At 31.8% G+C, this 17,605-nt stretch overlaps 1 protein-coding gene across 6 annotated transcripts in view; it reads right to left on the bottom strand.

Moving 5' to 3' along the window:
- Positions 1-17,605, bottom strand: part of RNPC3 (RNA binding region (RNP1, RRM) containing 3) — a 51,815-nt gene that overhangs the window by 15,363 nt on the left and 18,847 nt on the right. For 2 of the 6 annotated variants that reach the window (XM_014566041.2, XM_032487220.1), the window contains exons 11-15: positions 17,176-17,270; positions 17,030-17,088; positions 15,708-15,840; positions 14,915-14,985; positions 13,669-13,851 (exon numbers count right to left, since the gene is read on the bottom strand). In XM_014566041.2, coding sequence (XP_014421527.2) covers positions 14,926-14,985; positions 15,708-15,840; positions 17,030-17,088; positions 17,176-17,270 — 347 coding nt within the window. In that variant the 3' untranslated portion in view covers positions 13,669-13,851; positions 14,915-14,925. Of the gene's footprint in view, positions 1-12,103; positions 12,312-13,668; positions 13,852-14,914; positions 14,986-15,707; positions 15,841-17,029; positions 17,089-17,175; positions 17,271-17,605 lie in introns of those variants that run through there. The other 4 variants (XR_004322701.1, XR_004322700.1, XM_032487221.1 and 1 more) reach the window with 4 other exon arrangements.

Here is a 17,605-nt window from a genome sequence, read left to right as displayed (position 1 = left end):
TTCTTAAATTTAGGTCTTTGTCCATTTTGAGGAAAATTTTGTACATAATGTTAGGTAGGTATTCAAATTCATTCTTTTACATGTAGATACCTGGTTTTTCCAGTAACATTTCTTAAAAAGAATCTTTCCTCATTGAATGGTCTTGGTAATCTTGTCAAAAACCATGACCAATATGTAAATGTTCACTTCTGGACTCTATTCTATTTCATTGGTGTATATGTCTGTTTTTATGACATTACCACTGTTTTGATTACTGTAGATTTGTAGTGGGCTTTTAAATCAGGAAGTGTGAGTACTCCAGTTCTGTTCTTCTTTCAGATTCTTTTTGCTATTTGAGGTCCCTTAAGATTCCATATGAATTTTAGAATGAGATTTTTTATTTCTCAGGAAAGTCAATGGGATTTTGATTGGGATTTCATTGAATCTGTAGATCAGTTTCCATAGTACTGACATTTTAGCACCATTAAGTCTTCCAATTTATGAACGTGGGATGTGTTTCATTTGTTTATTTCTTCTTTAATTTCTTTCAGCAATATTTTGTAGTTTTCATTGTACAAGTCTTTCACTTCCTTGGTTGAGTTAATTCCTAAGTATTTTATTATTTTCCATGCTATTCTAAGTGGAATTGTTATCATAATTTCCTTTTCAGGTTGTTCACTATTAGTCTATTGAAATGCAATGCATTTTTGTATATTGATTTTGTATCCTGCTACTTTGCTAAATTTATTAATTATAAAGTTTCCATGTGTGTGTCTGTGGAAAGTCTTTAGAGTTTTCTAAATAAGATCTTATCTACATCTTAATAGAAAAAAACCAAGTAACCTAAATTAAAAATAGGCAAAAGACCTGAAGAGACTTTTTTCCAAAGAAGACATACAAAAGGGCAACAGGTACATGAAGTGCTCAACTTCATTAATCATCCAAAAAATGTAAAGCAAAACTACAATGAGATCACCTCACACCTGTTAGAACTGCTATCACCAAAAACACAAGAGATAAAAAAATGATAGCTAGAATGTGAAGAAAAGAGAATGCTCGAATACCAAATGTGTTTGAAATGTGAACTGGTAGTCACTATGAAGAATAGTATGGAAGTTACTAAAAAAAAAATTTAAATAGATCTACCAGATGGACCACTAATCCCATTTCTGAGTATATATTCAAAGTAAACAAAACCATTATCTAGAAGAGGTTAAAAAAAACCATTATCTAGCAGAGGTGCCTGTACTCCCATGTTCACTGCAGCATTATTCACAATAGCCAAGGTATGAATCTACAGGGTCATCAACAGGTCAGTGGATCAAGAAAACATGATATATGTATATAAGTATATACACACACACACATATATACCCACACTACATATATATTCCATTGTATGTGTATGAACTTGGAGGGCATTAATCAAACAGAAAAAGACCAAATACTGCATGGTATCATTGTATCACTTAAACGTGGAATTAAAAAAAAAAAGTAAATAAGTTGAGCATATATCCAGAGAATAGAACAGTGGTTGCCAGGTGCTGGGTGGTGGGGGAAATAGAGAAATGTTTGTAAAGGGTACAAACTTTCAGTTATAAAATGAATAAGGTCTGAGGATCTAATGTATAACATAGTGACTATAGTTGGTAACAATGTATTGAATAATTGAAATTTTAAGAGTAGTACTTAAATTTTCTCACCAAAAAAAAAAAAAGTGGTATGATGGATATGTTAATCAATGGAGAAATTCCTTTAACAGTGAATGCAGATACCAAATGACCATGCTGTACACTTTAAATTATCTTAGAATTTTATTTGTCAATTTTACTTCAATAAAGCTGAAAAAATCGTATCGTTTGTCAACAGAAACAATTTTACTTCTTCCCTTTCAGTTTGAATGATTTTTATATTTTTCTTGCCTGACTGTTCTGGCTAGAACGTCCAGCACTAAGTTGAGCAGAAGTGGTGAAAGTGGGCGTCATTGACTTGTTTCTGATATTAGAGGGGATGCTTTCAGTCTTTCAGTGTGGAGCATGATGTTCACTGTGGGGTTTTGTATATGAATTTTATTATACTGAGGTAGTTTCCTTCTGTTCCTAGTTTGTTGAATATTTTTCTCCCGAAAGGATGCTGAATTTTGTCAGATGCTTTTCTGTATCCATTCTGGATCCATTAGCAGTTTCTGTTCTTCATTCTGTTAGATTTGATAGATTTTCATGTTAAACCATCCTTGCATTTCAGTAATGGATCACTTGTAGTCATAATGTATAATCCTTTTAATATGTTGCTGAATTTGGTTTGCTGGCATTTTGTTGAGATGTTTTAAATCAGTATTCATAAGGGATATTGGTCTGTAGTTTTCTTTTCTTGTAATGTCTTTGGTTTTGATAGCAGTGTAATGTTGGCCTCATAGAATCAGCCCTGAAGTTTTCCTTCCTCTTCAAATTTGTGAAAGTTTAATAAGAATTGGTGTTAAGTCTTCCTTAAGTGTTTTCTAGAAATTAATAGTGAAGCCATCGGGTTCAGGGCTTATCTGTGTTGGGAGATTTCTGATCACTGATTCAGTCTCCCTACTAGTTATAGGTCTATTCAAATTTCTATTCTTTGTAATTTAGTCTTAGTACATTTGTTTCTAGAAATTTGTCCATTTCATCTAGTAATTCTAATTTGTTGTAGAGTACTCTCTTATAATTCTTTTTATTTCCATAAAATCTGTAAAGTCCTCGCATCCATTTCTGATCTTTTCAGAAGTCTTTTCTTCTTCATTCATGTAGCTATAGATTCACCAATTTTGTTGGTTTTTTTTTTTTTTTGAGTAATCAACTTTTGTTTTAATTGAATTTCCTCTACTATGTTTAAATTCTCTGTTTCATTTATATCTACTCTAAGCTTTATTATGTCCTTCCTCTGCTAGTTTGGGTTTAGTTTGCTCTTCTTTTTCTAGTTCTTTAAGTTGTAAAGCTAGCTTGTTGATCTGAAATCTTTGTTTTTTAATGTTAGCGACTGTAACTATAAATTCTTCCCTTAGCACCACTTTGATGGATTCCATAGGTTTCGCATGTTGTTTTTGCTTTTATTTCTAAACATTTTCTAATTTCCCATATGATTTCTTCTCTGACTCAATGGCTGTTCAAGAATATGTTATTTAATTTCAACATTGTTGTTAATTTTCCAGTTTTCCTTCTGTTATTGATTTCTAACTTAATCGCATTATAGCTAGAGAAGATGCTTTGTATACCTCTTTTTGAAAAGATCTATTGAAATTTGTGGCCTGACATATGGCATACTCCAGAAAATATTTCACATACACTTGAGATAAATATGTATGTTGTTATTGGTTAGAGTGTTCTACATGTCTGTTAGATCCAGTTGGTTACTGTGTTAAAGTCCTCTATTTCCTTACTTCTGTTTGATTGTACTATCTATTATCATGATTACAGCCCTGGAGTTTCCAAATATTACTGTAGAATTGTCCACGTCTTCCTTCCTTCAACTCTGTCAGTTTTTGCTTCATATATTTTGATGGTCTGTCAGTAGGTGTGCAAATGTTTATAATTGTTACATGATTTTGCTCTATTGAAACTTTTATTAATATACGTCTTTGTCTCTTATAACCTTTTTTGACTTAAAGTCTATTTTGTTTGATATTAGTATAGCCACCCCTGCTCTCTTTTGGTTACTATTTGCATTGACTACCTTTTTCAATACTTTCACTTTCCATCTATTTTGTCTTTGATCAAATGTCTTTTGTAGACAGTAGATGGTTAGATGAAGTATTATAATCCATTCTCCCTATCTTAGTGTTTAGATTGGAGAGCTTAATTCATTTATACTTAATTACTGAAAAGGAGACTGATTTCTGTCATTTTGCTTGTTTTCTATATGCCTTAAAGCTTTTTGTTGTTGTTTTGTTTTTCTTTTATGTTTGGTTCATTTTTTGTAATAAAATATTTAAGTTACTTTCTCATTTCCGTTTGTGTATATTATGTAGCTCTTTTCCTTGTGGTTACCATAGAGTTTACATTTAACATCCTTAATTATAACGTTCTTACTTAAGTTTATATTAATTTCAGTAACATACAAAAACTGCCTTTACAGTTATGTCTCCAGTCCTTTTGGTTTTTAAAGTCCTCAAAATTACATTTTTTTGTGTCCCTAAACATAATTCTAAATGCATTACTCCCTTCAATTATGTAGAAAACACGTGGAGTTACAGACCAGTTAAAATACTACTAGCTTATAGACTAACAGTCGTCTGTTGTTAAATCATGTAGATAACAAGTATAGTAACATACCACTGTTACAATACTAGCTTTTAAAATTGTTCATAGTATTTCCCTTTATTGAAATCTGTATTTCTCCATATGGCTTTGAATTATTGTCTAGTTTCCTCTCATTTGACCCTGGAACAGTCCCTTGAGCATTTCTTGTAGGGCAGGTCTAGCGGTGACAAACTGAGCTTTGTTTATTTGGGAATGTCAATTTCTCCTTCACTTTTGAAAAAATGGTTTTCCCAGATACAGGATTCCGGGTTGAATTTGTATATATTAGTCTACTCCCTCTGGCCTTCCAAGTTTCTGATGAGAAATTTACTGATACTCTTATTGAGAAGCCCTTGTATGTGATAGTTCACTCCTGCCTTTTGTAAGTTTTGTATCTTGATGTGGCTCTTTGAGTCTATCTGCTTGGAATTCATTGAACTTCTTGGATATTAATATTCACAACTTTCATCAGATTCAGGAAGTTTTCAGCCATTATTTCTTCAAATATTCACTTTCTTTCCCTCTCCTCAGTATCCCATGGTGTGTAGGTTGGTTTGCTTGATGGTTTTCCGTAAGATTCTTAGGCTACGTTCACTTTTCTTTAATCTTTTTGTCAGTTCCTCAGACTTGATCATTTCCATTGTCCTATTTTCTTTGTCTTAAGTTCACTGATTCTTTATTCCATATACTCAAATCTTCCTTGGAATCCCTCTAGTGAATTTTTCATTTCAATTACTGTACTTTTCAGCTCCAGAAATTTTTGGTTTCTTTTCAGATTTGCTACCGATCAATATTTACATTTTATCCATACAGTTTTTCTTTCACTTCCTCCACATTTCTCCACATTTTCTGTTAGTTCCTCGAGCATATTTAGAACAGTTATTTTAAAGTTTTTGTGTAGTATGTCTGCCATTAGGTCTTCTTCAAGGATAAATTTGTTTGTTTTTCTGAATTAGTCATATACTTTCCTGTCCCTTTGTACGCTTTGTAATTTTTGTTGTCGCTGAAAAGTGAACATTTGAATTTAACAATATGGTAACTCTGAAATTCACATTCTCCCCCTTCCACGGAGTTTACCGGTTTTTTTTTTTTTTTTTAATTGTTGTTGGTTTTTTTTTTTTTTTTTTGATTGCTATATGTCATTTCTGTGCCAAGGATCAGCCTCAGTGTGAAATCTAAGGTCTTCTCAGATTTTTGCACCTTTCCCTGGGATTAGCGGTCAATTTCTAATTTTCCCCATATGTGCAGTTGTTTTTCAATGTCCTAGTTTTTAAGCATGTCTAGCTCCCAAAGGGGAAAAAGAAAAATAAAGAGGGAGGGAAAAATAGAGCTACTGCCCTATTATTCCCCTAGAAGTCACTTAATCAGTGGTTTGGAGGGATGGCTTACAAAAATGAGAGGTACAACACCCTTGGCTGCCAACCTCTTTGCACTTCTGTGATAAAAAGCAGCAATTAATGATTAGAGCATAGATCTAGAGCTTATGGTCCTTTTGCCTGTCTCCCCCCCAGCTATGTGTAAGCTGCTCTAGGATACATACATGGCTGCCTGCCACATGGTTGGGGTTGGGTAGCTGCTACTACACTGAGATGAAACAGCCCTAAATCAACTACAATTTACTGTCCAAGACTTCTCCTGGAAGTTGCAAGCCTTTTAGACACCAGAGTTCCAAAACAGTGGTATCAGACAGAATCTGCCAGTGCAACTGTCTACTGGTAGGGAGATGGATTCCTGGTACTTCCTACTCCATCATCTTGCCAGAATTCTCTTATGTATAGATTTTCATGTGGACATAGTTTTTTTGTTGTTGTTGGTCTTGGATAAATACTTATGTGTCATGGGTAGGTCACACATAAGTGTACGTTTTTAACAAAGTTCTCAAAACTGTTTTGCAAAGCAGGTGTACCATTTTGTACTTTCCCTATCGATGAGAGCTGTACTTGCTCCACATTCTTGACAATTTTTGTTATTAGGATTTATCTTAAGCCATTCCAATAGATGTGTGGTGCCATCTTATTGCGGCTGTATTTAGCATTTGTCTAATGGCTGGTGATGTTGAGCAACATTTCATGAGTTTACCATCTGTAAATCTTTGGTGAAGTGTCTTCAGATTTATTGGTCATTTCTGGGTTTTCTGATTTGTTTTCTCAAGGTTTTAAGTTTTTTATGTATTCTGGATATACTTTTTCAAATATATGCTTTCCAAAAGCTTTTCCCAGTCTGGCTTGCCTTTTCATTTTTATTCGTGTCTTTTGAATGCAGGATTTTTATTTGGTGAAGTCCAATTTATTTTTTTTAATGGATCAAACTTTTGGTTTTGTATATGAGAACTTGTGTAAGTAAGGTAATACATATTTTCCTATAATTTTTATAGTTTTACATTTTACATTTGGATCTATAATTTATTCTGATTAAGTTTTTGTGTGAGAGAAATATTTTGAGGTTCTTTTTTAGGGGAGTAGGGGTATACAGGTGTCCAATTATCCTAGCCTCTTATATTAAATGACTATCCTTTTTCTACTGAATTGCCTTATTTTTGTCCAAAGTTAATTTACCATACATGTGTGGGTCTATTTCTGGATTTTTCTCTTCCAGTGATCTACATATCTATTCTTCTACCAAATACCAAGATATGTTATTCATTCTAGCTTTATAATGTCATAGAATTATGTAATCAAAGTCATATAATTTTGTTTCGTTTTGATTTTCAAAGTTGTGCTGGCTTCACTAGTTCTGTTCCTTTTTCCGTCAACTTGGCAATATTAACAAAATATCCTGTTAGAATTAATTTGAAATAAATCTATTTAGAAAGAGGTGACATAAAAATCATCTTCTGAAACATGCACACAGCATTTCTCTAATTAGGACTTCAGTTTTTATTTGGTGGGTCTTCAGCATACAAATCTAGTACATATTTTGGTAAATTTATACCTAATTATTCAGATCTGTTGCTATTGCAAATGGTAACTGTAGAAAAAAAAATTCAATGTCTAGTTGCTCATTACTAGTGTATAGAAGTACAACTGATTTCTACATACTTACTTTTAATCTTACAACCTGTTTACCTCACTTAGTTGCAGGAGCCTTTTAGTTCTTTAGGATTTTCTACATAATCACATCATCTCTGAATAGGAAGTTTTATTTCTTAATTTCTAATCTGTATAGCTTTTTTTCTTTTTCACTTTATGCACTGGCTGTCAATTAGATGTTGAATAGGAGCAGCGAAGTGTGCATTTCCATGCCTTGTTTTCCCTTTTCTTAGGGGAAAAACATTTGGCCTTTAACCATTAAGTATTAGGATAGCTAGAGGTTTTGCACTCACTTTTAGCTTGAGGAAGCTCTTTTCTATTCCCAGCTTACTGAGTATTAAGAATGGATGTTTAATTTTGTCAAATGCTTTTCTTTCATTTATTATGATCATATGCTTTTTCTTATTTAGTCTGTTGATAAGGTGAACTACATTTATTGATTTAAGTTTCAATAAACCAACATTTCCCAAGATAAACTTCACTTGATCATGATTTATAATTCTTTTTACATATTGCTTGATTCAACTTACTAATATTTTATTGAGAATTTCTGTATCTATATGCATGAGAAATAGCGGTATATAGTTTTCTTATACCTTATTTTACTATATGGACAGACGTCTGAAAGGAATTCATCTTCTTATGATGTTGGGGAGGGTCTTTTTTCTTTGGAATTAGGCAAGAACTTTTTCAACTGTATTGATGTTATCAGGAACTAGTTCTGTTTCCAATGATATTTTCTACTGTTTTCTGTTTACAAGCTCATTGATTTAAGTTTCATTTTATTATTTCCTTGTTCTGCTTGCTCTGTGTTTAATTTATTCTTCTTAGTTTCTAGTTCCTTAAGGTAGAAGGTTAAATCTGTTATTTTTCTTCTTTTCTAGTGTATGCAAATTCTCTTTAAAAACTTCAGCTGGTTGTATACTCCAAATGTTGATTCTGTATTTTCATTCAAGTATTTTCTAATTCCTCTTAAAATTTTGTTTTGATCTATATATAATTTAGAAGTGTGTTCTAGGAACTCAGATATTTTTCAGATTTTTCTCTTACCATTATCTGGTTTAATCCAGCTAAGATCAGAGAATATACACTGCATGATTTGTGAAAGTTTTGAACTTGTAAATGTTTCATGATACAATCACGTGTCTTCCAAATGATTCAGTTATTTAGTTCTTGGGATGGGGTAGGAAGAAAAATCTTCTTTTTATACATAAGGACAGATACACAGTTCAAAAAAATACATAACAGCATATTGTGGTATTAAAATTTCATGAGGAATGATTAGGAAAATAAGTGTCTAAAAATTCTCCTGGTAGGGAAGAAGGCAAATAATGGCTAAGAAACACTGGACTAGAGATGTTTCATTATTTTATTTTTCATTTAAGATGTGGTATATTAGTCATATTATACAGAAAAAAGGGTAGAAAAAAAAAATAACAGACCCAATATCCCAAGACCCAGATTTAACAGACGTCAAGATTTAGCCAAAATAGGGGGGAGGGTATAGCTCAGTGATTCAAGAGTCTTAATCTCTTAACATTGATTTTGAAGGAATCTCATTTGCACAGCAAATACTTTCCAAATCATCTAAAACAGTAACTTGAATGCTACTGCTTTTTGTTTGGTGGTTTACCTAATCTGGATCATGCTGATTCTGTTCATGTTACTAATACAGCAGGAGGCAGTGCCATGACTAGGGTAGGTTGTAGGGTGAGGTGTACACTCTGAAAGTGTACGCCTCCTTAAATTCTACACCCTAGGAGCCTCCTTCGCTTTATAGTTAGTAGTCACAGACTCTGTAAAAGGCATATATGGAAAACCACCACATGGCAATATGAATTTTATATACTGTATACTGCAGTAAAACATTTGCTTTTGGCTACCTAACTTTGTCTTTGATTTCACAATGTTATGCTTTTCCTTTACAGTACAAGCCCATTCTGAACTCTCATTTCATGTGGTTCACATGAAACTTTACTTCTTGCCTCAGAGGTGACATATTTGACCCACACTTGGCCAGAGCAAGCAGAATCCCTCCAGCAAAAGGAAAAAGGTACCTATTGTTTAAAGTAACTGAAAAATTCAATGACTAGCTATTAGGGCTTTTGCTATGGGATCAAATTACAAGTATTTACTTCTCCATCTCCACAATTATTTTCCTTTTAAACTCATGGATAATGGCAAAAAGCTATCACCAGGATAACTGTCAGGATAATGGTTAATGGCTCCAGGCAGAGCTCTATGGGGGCAGGTGGGGGCATTTCTGTACAAGCCCTAGAAATCCTTCTAACTGTACTTGTCTGGGTCACATGCTCAGTTTATGAAGTAGTCATGGGGTTTGAATGTGCCTTATCCATAAAGAGGTTAATTACTTGACACCAAAGAAACAACTAAACTTGTTAAATAGTCTCATGTTCCCTATGTGTGGCAAGGAAGCATCTGGGTATCTCAGTGATAATCAAGGTGGAAAGATGACTGAAGTTTTACCTAACCTCAGAACTTTTACATCACCTTTGGAATTCGGGTGAGTTGAGAAGCACCACAACCACTACCATGAGAGCTAAAGTTTACTGAAAACTTGACACACTCTCTCTCTCCCTCTATACACACACACACATATACGTATATATATATACATATACGTATATGTGTGTGTGTGTGTGTGTGTGTGTGTATATATACACCAGACTTGTGTTAAGTATTTTATATTTATCTAATTACCTTTATAACTTTCCAGGGAAACTAATAAAAAGGTAGAGAACTTGCCCAAAGTCATAAAGCAATTAAGCTATAGACATAAGATTTTAATTTAGAACCTATACCTACAAAACCACTGTAACACATTATTTCTCAGTAAACTAGCTGAATTTGTCACTGTGGCAGGATGAGGACTGCAGAGCTTTTTTTTTTTTTTTTTTTTTAATTCTTCTTTTGCATACCTGACAGATTTACACACTCTGGGGAATAATTTTATTTAGCTTTTGGCTCACTACTTCTGCCATAATTCTCGACAGTTTCAAAATCCACTTAGATGATCCTTTCAATATCCGAGTTTCCCTATTTCTTGAATTCATCTCTTTCTATGACTTTGCTTTCACTCAATTACCGTGTTCACAATTTAGTCCACTAATTACTCTAATATTATCAATTTCAGTCCCTTACTCTTATTTTAACCTTCCAAATTTCTAGTTTCTACATCTAGTAAACAACTACAACACACATTCAACCATACTGCAATCTCAATGGATCATACCATTTCCTCACTGTGCCTCAACTCCTTCATCTTCCCACTTTGCTCTTCACCAGATTACTTTCCATGTCCCTCCTTTATAATCATGTCCTTGATTATATCACCTTTTTCGTTCTCTTTGTTGTATCTGCCTGGGAAAATTTCAACTTTGGTTAAATTTGACTCTGTGCCTATAAAATGACAGCACCAAGGCTAAATATAACTTGAGAAAAAAACATAAAACCATGTTGACTGGTCTCTCTTAAATTAACAACTGTGGACTTCAAGTAGGCACTTTAAGTACTATCAAACAATTTCTAAGAGTCTATTCATTCTCTCACTTTCCTAAGTATTTATTTTACATCTTTTCTTTCCTCAATCCAATACATTTTTCCCCAACACTTCTTCCCTCTTCAAGTCCTTGTTTCCTACTTCACTGAGAAAATATAAAGCTTTTATATGCTCCTTTTATATAAACCAAATTACAAATATCTAGACCTATATAATCTGTCCTTCTTTTCATTGCTATTAATGAGTTGTTTACACATCTATCTTAAAAACCAACCCTTCTACTTGTACATCACATCTATGGCTCCAGCAATATTCCCCTCTTGCATTGTTTTATTTTGTTTTGTTTTGTTCTCTACTATATTAGTCCAATTAACATATAAACCTGCTATATCTTCAATCTTTATAAAACAAAATAAAAACAAAAACCTTCTTGATATTATATCCCCTTATTTTAATAGCCCATTTCGCTATTCCCTGAGAGACCTCGACTCCTTAACAGTGTTGTCTTCAGAACTCATCTTTCTTGCATCATCAACAGATCTGACATATTTAATCACCCCTTCCAGAGTCTTTCTCCATTTGGTTCTACCTATTCCTAATCATTCTTCTTTAATGTTTTCTTACCACTTGATAGCTAAACATTAGCATGTTTCAGGGTTTATTTCTCGATTCTTCTAATGCCTATCTTTAAAATTTTAATTTACCTTATTTTCACAAAGCTATGAGTAATGGGGAAGAAGCTGTGATTCACAACATCATTTCAAGAAGACCTAAGTGACTCTAAAGTAAAACTGTTATTATATACCCACAGTAGAATGTCGATCAGAACAAATTAAATAAAACATATCAAAGTTTTCCTACTTACATATACCTGAAATTAATTTCACCAAGGAAGCAGAATAATTTCATGTGGGAAACATACCACTGAATGACATTCTGACAGACTGGCAGGCACAAATATTGAAGACTGAGTTAGGGCAAGGATACAAATTTCCTAACCTGCGAAAAATTCCCCACTACTAAAAAAACCAAATTTATCAACAGCAACAAAACAATCATCAAAATTCATAGCCAAACAAAGTCACTCCTAAAATAATTAGAAGAAATAAGATTACTATTAAAAAAAGAAAAGTATGTTAAATAAGTGACCACATCAGTAGTATCCATGTAAGAATGAAAAAAGCAGTATTTGTAATCATAAAAGAAAATTTATATTTAGTGTTATAAAATTACCTTTATAAGAAATTTTATGTAATTATCAAATTATACTTTCCTTGATTTATGAAACATAAAGAAAAATTAAGAACATATTTTTATTGGAAAGAAAATAATTTATTATATATGAGGAAGATGATTAAAATACTTGTGATATGTCTCTAATAAACTGATTTAAATGCATATAGATTTAATTTTTAAATACACTTTAAAAGCTGTTACGCACAGTTCCATAGTCCAGGTAGTCAATTTCGTCTCCTCAAAGTTGGAAAGCACTTGAAAAATATGGAATTCAAAAGGAACCTAAAACACCATAAAAATTCATTAAAAATAATGAATATATAAAACTACATTAATTTTAAAATAACTAAAAGTTAGAACATTTATATTCAGAAAATTAGTGAATCATGTCAGTACAACAAAATTTTAATTGTCTAAATAAACAGCTTATACAGAAACTGGTAACATTAAAAAAAAAAAAAACACTTTGTGCCTGAAGAAAAAAGCAACAACAATTTCAGTATCTATAACTTTTGGTACTCTTAAAGTGACAATAATTATTAATAGAATTCTGCATTGTTTCATAGTATTAATAGCAGGATTTAAAAGAAAGACACATAGAGGCTCCAATGCTTTCCCTATTTATTTTCCTACTTATAAAAGTTGAGACAGTTAGATTGGTATTCTTGGGTTCACCTTACCATTTTAATCTAACAAAGTAACATCCAAACTGATCAGTCCTTATCATCACTATGGGATCTTTTCAAATTAAATTCTTGATACTGATCCCACAGATTCTGATTTATCAGTTCTAGGATGAGAGTCTAAGGAATGTGTAAAAATCCTCCCTCAGTGGTTCTCAACCTGGTTGCAAAACTTTGGGAACCAAAACTTTGGGAGGTTTGAAATACCTAATATCTATATTGAAATCCAGACCAATTAAATCAAGCTCTGGGGGAGAAATCTAGACATCAGAATATTTTTTAGTTTATTATTATTACAATTATTTTTAATCAGTATTTATTTTTTTAAAGTTCCACAGGTCATTCCATTATGCAGCCAAGATTGAGAACCACTGTTCTGGGTGGTTCTAGTTATCAACTAGTCTGGAAACCACTGCTCTTACATACCTACCAGAATTATTTCTTTCCACTTAATGTGCTACCCTGAGTCAACAGTTATGTCTTCTCCTCTCTGTTACCCTTTTCTTACTCCTTTTGTTTAGAAAAAGAGAGAGGAAAAAATATTTCTACTTACTATCTCAAAAGACATTTCAATAATAAAATCTCAGATGTAAAGTCTGCCATTCTTATTTGGAATTTACATTTAAATCCAGTTATTTAAACTTTCAACATATGTACTTAAAAAAAAAAAAAAAAAGCCCTTTCCCCAATCAAATTTTACAACACGTTATATAGAACACCTAAACCACATACATCATGAAACAAAGCAAATATGTCACTGAATTAGATTTAGAAAACACATAAATAGAACAAACAAGACTAAAATATGTGTTAAAGCACATGTATACATTCTCCAAGTAAATAAGTTGACTTGATTCACTAACTTTCCCTGGAAAAATTACATAACCTAAAGGACAGCATAGAAAATTCAGCAGCAAATCTAAAAATCACATAAAAATTTGTTTAATCGATGCAGATAATTTTAGAAATATTTTATTTCAATACATTGTAAAAAAGTATTGCTTAAGCTGGATCCATGGGTAGGGGAGAGACAAAACATTTCTAGGAAAATCAAAAAAACACTGCCCCAAAAAAGGATACAACAAGAAAGGATACACTTTGTATGACAGTGTTACAGCAGTATTTACGCAGGAATGCTTCTAAAGAAGAACAGCAGAATGCAGTTTAATTGTTTTTTCCTCACTTTTCAACTTAAATTTACAAATAAATGACTTTTTAAAACACACACTGAAAATTGTTTATTTTCATCTGTTCTTCTAAGGTATTTGTAAGACTTCTGACTACAGCAGTATGATACTGTACAACAAATACACTCAAATATTCAAGGTGCCTCCCAAAAGAAATAAACACTAAGCAAAATTTTCATATAATTTTTTCAGCTTAACCATCAGTAATTTTGGCCCATTTACTTCATGTTCTTTCAGCATACTAGGGCAGAGAGATTAAGAAAAAAATTTAAAAAGGAATATATATACACTCATCTTTCTTAAATCAAACAATGGGACATAAGCTTTTAAGTTTAAAATGCTTAATTCTACCATTTTAATCACTAAATTACTTAAGTATGAATTAAAATTACTTATTTGAAAAACAAAAGACTTTGCTCCTCAAAAAAAGTATGTATTTGTTAAGTGTGTAATTAGTCATTAGCAAGACAAATTCTCAGGTCCCACCAAGGTTAACCAACTTCTCTTGGCTCAGCAGATACTTTCTCAGTGTTAGTATTAAAAAGTCCAGTGTCTTAGAAAGCCTCTAATCACAGGAAAACTGGGATGATTGGTTACCAAGGCCCTACCCAACACAGACGTACTGAAATCAGAAACTCTGGATGGAGGTTGAGAGGAAACTCAGTAATCTGTTTTAGCAAGCCCTCTAAGTGATTATAATACACATTAAAATTTAAGAACTACTCCTTTACTCTAGGAAGAAAACGTAAATAAAGACTAATAAAGACACTTTGCCCTTAAAAAATTCATTCTACAAACTTAACTTTGACATACAAATGGGCTTTGTTCTGTGGTTATAATTGTGAGGTTTAATGGGCATTAACTGCATAGTTATACATACAAAGACAGAGACACAGGGATGGATCCTTTAAAAACGTTGGGAAATATATGAATTACTATTCTATCAGGCTTTTATCCTTCCTTAATTTTATTCCAAGAAAGTTCTGTCCTTTTTTTATTCTATCTCCACACTTACCTTACTAATTTTTAACATTTTCTTTTTCCATCTTTAGAATCTTGTTTTGGTCGAGCAGATCGAGCAAACTGCTAGTATTTAAAAATTAAGGTTTCCTTCACAAACATGAAAGTAATCTTTCCTATATAATTATCAAGAACATCCTAATTCAGGGTAGGAGGACAGTTTTTAATTTAACTTTATATTTGTCTTCCTACTCTTAGTCATTTGTCGAGTATTTGTTGACTGTCTTCTAGCTGTCCATGATCTGGGAAGAAGTAAAAAAATTTATCTTTTCTTTCATAGTCATTTTTTACACCTGGGCCTTTACTCCTTCATTTACAACAAGATTTATAGTTTGATTCTGCATTAACTGCTGAAAGTAGGATGGTTAAATTGCTGCTGGAAGTAGGATCATTAATTAATGATATATTTTGGTAATTAAAGTCTTCAAACACAAATATGAATTATAATATAATAAAATATAAAATAGTAAAACTACAGTAAGTCCTCTCTTTAATGACACCAAATGTACTTCTGGATACTGTAGTATGCCTAGCATGAGTATGCATGTACTTTTAAGCTGTATTAAGTAAAATGTTTAGACTTAGCTGAATTTCAATAACCTCATATTTATTTTCCAATAAAAATCTAAATAACGTCATCTGGCTCAACTAAATATATTTATAACTGAGTATTCTCAAGCTAGAATGCCAGTGGTTGAGATTTCTAAAGGATAATATAAAAATTGGTTTCAATTTATACCCTTACTCCTAAAAACTACAGTTTTGGAACACATTAATTTGAAGGATACAACCACCATAGGTTTTCCAAAAAGAACATATCCATTAGCTTCCTTTAATGCTTTTGCTGCTGCTTTTTCATTTGGAAGTCCAATGAAAGCTTGTCCTTTCATGCGACCTTCTTTCATCAAGCGTATATCAAACCTAGAAAGAGGACAAGAAAGAAAAGAATGGTTTTGACTCAAAGAATGTCAAAGAACTTTGATGAAGTGAATGGGAATGTTGAACAATTTAAAATTTTGCTCTTTCAGAATAAAAATGACTTTACTGTCTGATTAGCACATTAATTACTCAGTCTTTCTAAAATTTTATTTTATATTCTGTTCTAAAATTAAGCAGGCAATGTAAGTGTGATGATGACTATAGAGACTAAGCGACTTCAAGGTCACACAGGTCATAGCTGAAGTTAAAGACAAAAACACAAACCAGATTTCTGTATTCCAAGTGTAGTCCTCTATTATTTCCCAGTGTACTCATTTTTGAACATTTCGGGGGAAAAAACTATACTCAAAACTACTTTAAAAAAGACTGTAATTTACAATTAAAGTATTGCCTACCATTTAGACAGTCTATGAAACTAGCAAAAGCATATAAACTTTAAAAGTATGGAAAAATGCAGTAAAATTTTTTTTCCTAAAAACTTCATATGACTATCCCACAGGAAATAATTACTAATCTATCACTCTGATGTGCACAGCTTTCTTAATATAGAATTATTTTTCTTCTCTAATTCTAGTGGCAGGCAATATTAGAAATAGAATGTATGTAATACATATATGTATGTATCTGTACACATGATATATATACATATACACACACGATACTTATATTTACATATCTATGTGATATACATATAAATTTCATATATTTTTAAAATTTTTACTGTTTTCATTATAATCATGATTCAAAGGCAGCAAGAAGAAAAAGGGCCAGTACTTTGCACGGCCAGCAAAAGAAACTTTTGGTATCCTGTTAAGAGATATCTGTTACTAATGAATAAAAAAAGGACAATTATAAGAGATGATGCTCCTTGTGCACGCCTATCTAAAAGGTACATAGTTCAGGTAAGATTTTAAAAATATTAGTTTTACATGAAGATCCAAGCACAATTAACTAGTTAAGAGTCATTTCTGCTTTACCTTCATTCAAAAGTCTCTCTCTGTATCTTTTCTAATTTTCTTTACTTCTAATTTATATGGCCATGATCATACATACTTTGGAGTTAACTAATTAAAAAATTTTAAAGCACGAAATTCTACCTCCAAACATTAGTTTTATAAATCATTTATGAATCATAAACATAACATAATTTGCAAATATAAATGCTACTCACATTATCCGTTGTGTTTCTGATGAAAAGTCAACATATCTTCCAAAAATAAATTTAAGGTCCTAGAATTTCAACAAGGAACAGATTTATAAGGACATTCAGAAAAAAATATGTAAAATAATAAAACCAATTTATAAATTTCAACTTACCTTTTCTTGAACATGTCTAGCTAAATTCTTTACATAAATTCTACAGTTTGGTTCACCAGGTTCATAACTTCTAAAAACCGAAAGTGTTTCCATTTCTTATATAAAAACAAAACAGAACAGGGATTTAAAATTGACAGCTTCAAATTTTTCAAAGAAAAACTATGACATTCAAATATAATTGTTAAATAGACAAAATAAGAATTATGAAAATAATAAAACCATAAAAATTAATGGCAATGTTACTAACAGGATAAAAATAACCATTAAAAATCTAAATGATAATATGAAAGTAAATTTAAAAATTTCAAGCATCTAGAGTAACTAAAATTTATCTAGTAAAATATTTAGAATTAAAACTCTTTAAAGCTTAACTTTAAGATGAGTTAGTTACTTTATAAAAAAGATTGAAGCAAATTAAGATGTTATCAAT

Source organism: Camelus ferus, chromosome 9 (assembly GCF_009834535.1).
Source record: "Camelus ferus isolate YT-003-E chromosome 9, BCGSAC_Cfer_1.0, whole genome shotgun sequence".
Taxonomy (NCBI): domain Eukaryota; kingdom Metazoa; phylum Chordata; class Mammalia; order Artiodactyla; family Camelidae; genus Camelus; species Camelus ferus.
Note: the sequence above shows the minus strand (reverse complement) of the source record. Positions and strands in the feature narration are given on the sequence as shown.